We start from the raw sequence: 6,628 nt of genomic DNA, 5'->3' as shown, positions 1-6,628 counted from the left end.
GTTTTGTTACCCTTTATATTGTTCAGTGTCATCGTCTCAGAATTGCAGTGGATAATAAACAGTTTCTTTTCGTTGTCTTTTTGTGACACAAAGTTGATTTCTTTTAGTTTTGTTGTTTGTGCTTATTCGTGTCTATTTTAACTCACAAATGTTTATTCCACATAATGTTACTCTGTACAGGCTTGAGGAGGCTTTCATTATACTAATTTCTAAAACTGTAATTAGTAACTCACATACTCTTTTTTTTAAATTTGTATACTATCTTTGAAAGCCATTACACTACAGAATTAAGGCTAATTTTACATGATTATCTTATTGCACCTTCATTGTTGCAGGTATATAGTTTCACAATACGAAGTGTAAAGTTTGCCCTTCCACTTGCAAAAAGATTATTAAATAAATCATCAGGAGAGTTAAGAACGGCAAATGGACAATTTAGCAGCAGACAGCAAGCATGAAACTGATTTATCATTTGAAAAGCATCATTTGAAATCAGACCTAGAGATGCTTTAAACAAAGACTAACCACATAGAATCAACAAAGACTTGCTTGACTGATCTTTGATCATCCAGCACCAGAGGTCTTTCCTGTCCCATTCTCTACACCAAACTGAATCACCACAAACGTTTCCTCTAAATGAGCAAGTTTGAAAGAGTCATCTTTCATGAAAAAAAAAGTTTCCATTATACCTTCTTTGTGATGAAGGAAGGCTGAAAGTTCACTCTTAGCTTTGGGCAGGCGGTTAGGGATGAGGTTACAGCATGTAATACATCAACTATAACGCACACTGATGCAGAGGTGAAGTGTGCTCTTTGACAAATTGGCTTTTTTTTTAAATTTGGGTCCTTACTAGTTTAACTCTTAGATGACAACCAGAGGCTGCTGGTTAGACTACATATATTCGCTCCACTTTTGCTGATATTGGGCCAGAATAGTATTATTTTTTAATCAAAAGCTGGGTATAGAATTTAACATGGTTCAATAGAAGATATAAATTACTGTGAGGAAGAAACTTTCTAAGGTCATGAACTTGACTCCTACAAAAGTCTTCACAATGAACTTTAAGGTAAAATACAAAGAGCATATTAGGTATAGTCTAACATGTGTAAAGTATTTAGGTTGATTAGTTATCATATTGTTCTACCCAATGAATTAACAAAATGAAGCCCACGAAAAAAAAAAATCTTAATTGCTATTCTTAAAAAAATGTAGAGCTCCAGAACAAAAAGGTTTTAACACTAATGTACTTTACAGCAGATGAAAATTTGGCTACAATGCACTGTTCTCTCGTTAGTGTTAATTGCAGCTGTGGCAGTGGTTAAAGGAAGAGGTCCTTCTCTGACTCCCAGTCATTTATCTCTCCATTACATAGAGCACACTCTGGGTTTTTATTGGAGTAATAAAGTCGATCTTCACTACAACAAAAAGCCTCTTGACCCCTGGGTGCTCTGGAGGCCCCTGACTCCTCCCGAATGTATTCATCATCTTCATTTTCATTCTGACACACACACACACACACACACACACACACACACACACACACGCACACGCACGCAGCACGCACACGCACACACACACACACACACACACACACACACACACACACACACACACACGCACACGCACACGCACACACACACACACACGCACGCACGCACGCACGCACGCAGCACGCACACACACACACACACACACGCACGCACGCACGCACACACACACACACACACACACACACACACACACACACACACACACACACACACACACACACACACACTGCATGTAAACTGAAAGTGTTGCTTCTCACTTACTTGTGAGTGTTTAATTAGAACAATAAGAGATGATCATTTTAATGAAACAAGGGACAAGTGTCATGTGTGTGTGTGTGCTTCTAACACATTTGACTTGGATTTGCATTTTCTTTTGTCATCATTTTTTATAAATGTCATAATGCTAAAAATGCATACAAAAATATTAATCATATCCCACTAATGTCTTAACCAAGAGTTAAGTTTGACGTTGCCCAACAGTAAATCTAATCCATGTACGTCCTCTAGTGGTTGAATAACTCATATTGTTCAAAAGGCTTTCCAGATTTCACAACTGGCTTTGTCTGTGTACAGAGTACAAGATGCCAATGTTTGATAACATGAAATATATGTAATTTCTTTACATGGTGAGGTTCAAAAAAATCAAAACAGGCTTTCTTCGATAGAAATCAAGCTACACTATCTTTAGGATTGATTGAAACCTTTCCAGAGAAGCAGGAAGAGTCCAAAAACTGAACAATCTAGACTAGAACAAATAGATCTGGCGCTAATTATTAGATTATTAGATATTTTGGATATTAAATCAAGAGCTGAAAGTTATATCATGCAGACAGGCAGAGGAAACAAGACAAATATGTGTTATGTAAAAAAAAAAAAAGTGGATTTCCATGAGTGCCAATAAAAAGACAGAGACAGTTTATTTGCACCCTGGAAATGTGATTGAATAACTAAGAAAGATGAATTCATCCTGCAGATACAGAACATCCTCACACTCTATATTCAGTCATTTATATGCTGAGTGTGTATGCTGTTTGTATGAAGTGTATTCAAATCAAAGAGGAGAGTCAATCTAATATATGCTGTAAATTAAGCCTATACAATTCTGGCAGACAGTGACCATAACCAAAAACACCTGAGGTCACATTGACTTCTACTGAGTGTAGAAAAGCTATGCCATAAAAAATTAACAGTATTGGTATTGTATGAATTATCTTTTGCTTTTAAGGATAAATAGAAAATCGCAAAATGCTCCCTCGATAACGTGAAAATAGATGTGTGATATGTTTTTAAAAAAAGGATAGTGGTGCTTTGTACATATCAGTTCATGTGTCTTGGCTGCCTGCTGTGTATAGGTCAGTGGGTCTTTGAGGTCATGGGTGCTCTCTGTAGGCCTGGTGCGCTTCTGGCTTTGAATGAGAGGTCAGCCGCCTCAAAAACCGGTTATACTTCATTTTTTATTTATACTTACGTCATCATGACCTTGATAACGAAGAGAGTACAGTGTCATTCATAATCTAATAGGGGGTGAATTAGGATTATCACAACTCAAGATATCTTAGATATTTGACATCAGATATAAAAATATATTCGGTAACAGTTTTTATGTGTGTATATAAATTTATGCTTCATGTTCAAGTGGAATTTAGAGCATAATACTTTGTGACTATGGCTTCCTTTAATTACAGTACAATAGGCACATTTCAGTGTTCAGTGATGTAAATTCCTTCAACTGGAACGTTGACGTCACATCCTTGAAGCACAATTAAATGCACACTGATGCACCTGATTTGAATGCCACCCATTCAGTCTCCAACAGACACTGAGTAACTCTACACACTGTATCTAGTGGAGTGTGTGTTTATGTATGTGTACAGCCTGTTTTCTGACGTAAACGGGGGGCGGTAGACCAGTGATGCAGAGCCTCATGCTCACCTTTAAATTCTGTCACTGGCAAATCGTCACACTCACTCTTTCTACAGAGGTGGACACATCAAGACCACAGCGGGTGAGAAAGAAATATTTGTCATTTCACCATTTTGAGTTAACTTTAACTTCCTATTTTCTAGCTCTGAAAAGTGTGTTCTGTTTCATACATTGTTTGATTCCCCTAAATTATATTTTTTATTCTTGTTGCCAGAGGAAAAAAAAGTTTGGACTTTCCAAAGAATTCACATCATATTAAAGCATCGGAAAATAACTATGTGGGTCTTTGGGAAGATAAGGGAGAGCATGGAGAGCATTCCTCTAGAACTGGGACGTTACATGGCGAAGAGTGAGGAGGATATATCTCTGTCTTCTAAGGCCAGTCTCTCTCACGATCTTTACATCAACAACATCCTCACCCCAGACAAAATCCCAGAGTTCTGCCTGCCCCCCAGGCTTTGCAAGAGAAGCCTGCTGCAGGGAGCTGAAACAGTGGCACCTCACCTGCACTGTCAGAACCAGATACCCAGGAGCAGCACCTCTTCATACACCACACATGTAAAGACGAAGGATGTGAAGACAAAGAATGGTGATGTGATGGTTTGGAAGGCTACAAAGAAACCTTTGCCATTCTCTGCAGAGGGGTATGGCCTGACTGGAATATATGAGAGCCCCAACACTCGACGGAAGGAGTCTTTGTTCCACTCAAAGCGCCCTGTTTACATGCTTGATAGAAGTCTTCCTACTACGGCACCCAGGCTGGCAAAGGTGACAAAACTGCCCAAGAAAACTTTATCTGGGTTTCTCCCTCTGTTTTCATCCAAAAGCCTGTCAGAGACAGAAAGCACAGGGAGTGAAACACCTTCTTCCAGTGACTCCTCTCCCCTCAGTTCCCCTTATAGTGCTAAATCATCCCTCTACTTCCCCGGCAGAGGTTGTCTTAAAGGAGCAATGTCCTGTCCTTCATTAATTGACAGTAGGGTGAACAGAGGGAGGAGGAAGAGGGGGGGTTTTAGTTTGAATACTTCACCCGGTAGTCCTCCAAGCTTAGGAGAAAGCTCACTCACCTTAGCCCCACCTGTCCTCTTCCCACTAGATGTCCTGCAGTGCCAGGAGAGGCTTCAACATGAACACATCCTCCCTTTGCATGGCCGTAGTAAAGTGCGCATATTTGCTGAGCACACCACATTCTCCACCAACACATTCTTTTCCCTTTCCACGGTCAGAGTCCGTGTGATATCTGTGGAAGGCCTATGTGACAATTCTGACCGACAAACCCTTAACTGTGCAGTGAATCTGTGTCTGACCCCAGGGAAGCTGCAGCAACAGGAGAGCTCCACTATCAGGAACTGCCGCAGCCCTGTGTTTAAAGAAGATTTCTTCTTTACAGAGCTCAGTAGAGAGGATCTGCTGGAACTGCAGCTGAGGTTAAAAGTGGTGGATAAATCTGCAGCTGGAACATTGAGGAGAGGGACAGTGATTGGAGTGATCACCAGACCACTGTCTCAGTTACTCCCTCTTAAAAAATGGGTTGAGGAATAACTCATATGGTGTCATTTGGTGGGAAGACAGCACATGATGTGTGCTAATAATTATAATATGTGCAGAAGGTTGGGAAATAATAAATAACAGAGTTTGAGTAGGCTATAGGAGCATTTCGCATGTAAAACGTTGTCAGATAATAAGAATACTAAGCAACAAGGAGACAGTATTTCAATATGTACAGCATACAATTGTAGTTATTAGGTGATGAAAATGTAATTGTGATTTTGATATACCTCTTAATGATCCTCATGTACTGTACATCTGTGGCCAGAAAGATTGCCAGACACTAACTTAACTGCAGTATGATTTGCATGTTAATGTTACAGGTTACCTTGTTCTCAGACAAAACTGTACAGATCAGTTTGGGATCTGCAAGTCAAATGAGAGGTATCTGTTTTTCATGTCTCATCTCTGTGCACATTTTAAATGGGCCTACTGGTTTGAAAAGTGCTATAAAAATAAATTGTACTTAAATTACTTACTTACCTACTTGTGTCTTTATATACATTTGTGAAAAAGAGCACATTTCATTCAATTTAACAGCCTCCATACTGTTTGTAAAGTGTATCAATATGTAGACTGTTTCGTTTCATTCATGAGTGATACAAATAAAGCTTTTGAATTTCTGGATATAGTATTTTGACTCTTTCACTATTAAAGAGAGCAACTTTGATATCAGTTATGAGTCTTGTAAAACCTTTCTATTAAAAGGCCAAGAAAGGCCACTTACATCATGATGTATACGCTCAGTGACCCCATTTCTCTTGTCTTCTTTTTTTTTTTCAACTTGGTATTCATTACAAATGATAGAAATAATAATAATAATAATAATAATAATAATAATAATAATAATAATAATAATAATAATAACAGAAATATACGATAAAACATTGCTTTTTGAAGTAGATATACGGAAAAATAAAAAATATATACACAAAAACAAACAAGTAGGAAAGCAACACACAAAACATGAATAACCAATGCCAGGGTTCATTATAGAATTGATAAATGAATTGTAAACCTTAAATGGGGAGCACAATTTTACAGTTTTGATGGCTTTTAAGTTTTTTTGATGAAGTAATTGTCTTAATATATAACATCATTTCTTTTTTGAACACATTAAAGTGAGGTTTTACTTGACAAATTTACATTTATGAATGTAAAAAGAATATGCCCCCATTTCTTTTTTTTAACATTTCCTCTAAAAGTGGAATTCATTACAGAAGTAGATATAAAAATATACAGAAATTTACCCCCCCCCCCCACACAAAAACAAACAAGAAGAAAAGTTTTTAAATAAAGCAACAACAAAATAAATAAATAAACATAAAACATGCCAGGGGTCATTGAAGAATTTAAAAGAACTGTATTGAAACCCCCCATTTTCTTTCTTTTTACGAACACTTGACTCTTTTTAATCCAACATACAGATAAAGTATGCATCGTAGCTTAAATATATTGTGTTGGGGAAAAAAAGCGACAACAGATGAGAGTCTGTTAGTACTGCATCATTTTGGAGACTCGGGTGATTAATCTGTTGGATTAACAAGGATCAACTCAGAGCTTTAATCTTGCTGTTACACCCAAATAAATCATTCCTATCCTTTACA

General features: G+C 37.7%; 1 protein-coding gene across 1 annotated transcript; it reads left to right on the top strand.

The window, feature by feature from the left end:
• Positions 1-3,749: 3,749 nt before the first annotated feature.
• On the top strand, positions 3,750-5,015 carry LOC310945715 (C2 calcium-dependent domain-containing protein 4C; the record flags this gene model as incomplete). The annotated part of the gene is made up of 1 exon (XM_083911903.1): positions 3,750-5,015. One exon carries the CDS (start codon positions 3,750-3,752, stop codon positions 5,013-5,015), a length of 1,266 nt encoding a protein of 421 aa, XP_083768029.1.
• Between the last annotated feature and the right edge of the window lie 1,613 nt (positions 5,016-6,628).

This window comes from Echiichthys vipera (assembly GCF_963691815.1).
Source record: "Echiichthys vipera genome assembly, chromosome: 4".
NCBI classification, from domain to species: Eukaryota; Metazoa; Chordata; class Actinopteri; order Perciformes; family Trachinidae; genus Echiichthys; species Echiichthys vipera.
The sequence above is the reverse complement of the archived record's forward strand: the minus strand, read 5'-3'. Positions and strand labels throughout refer to the sequence as shown.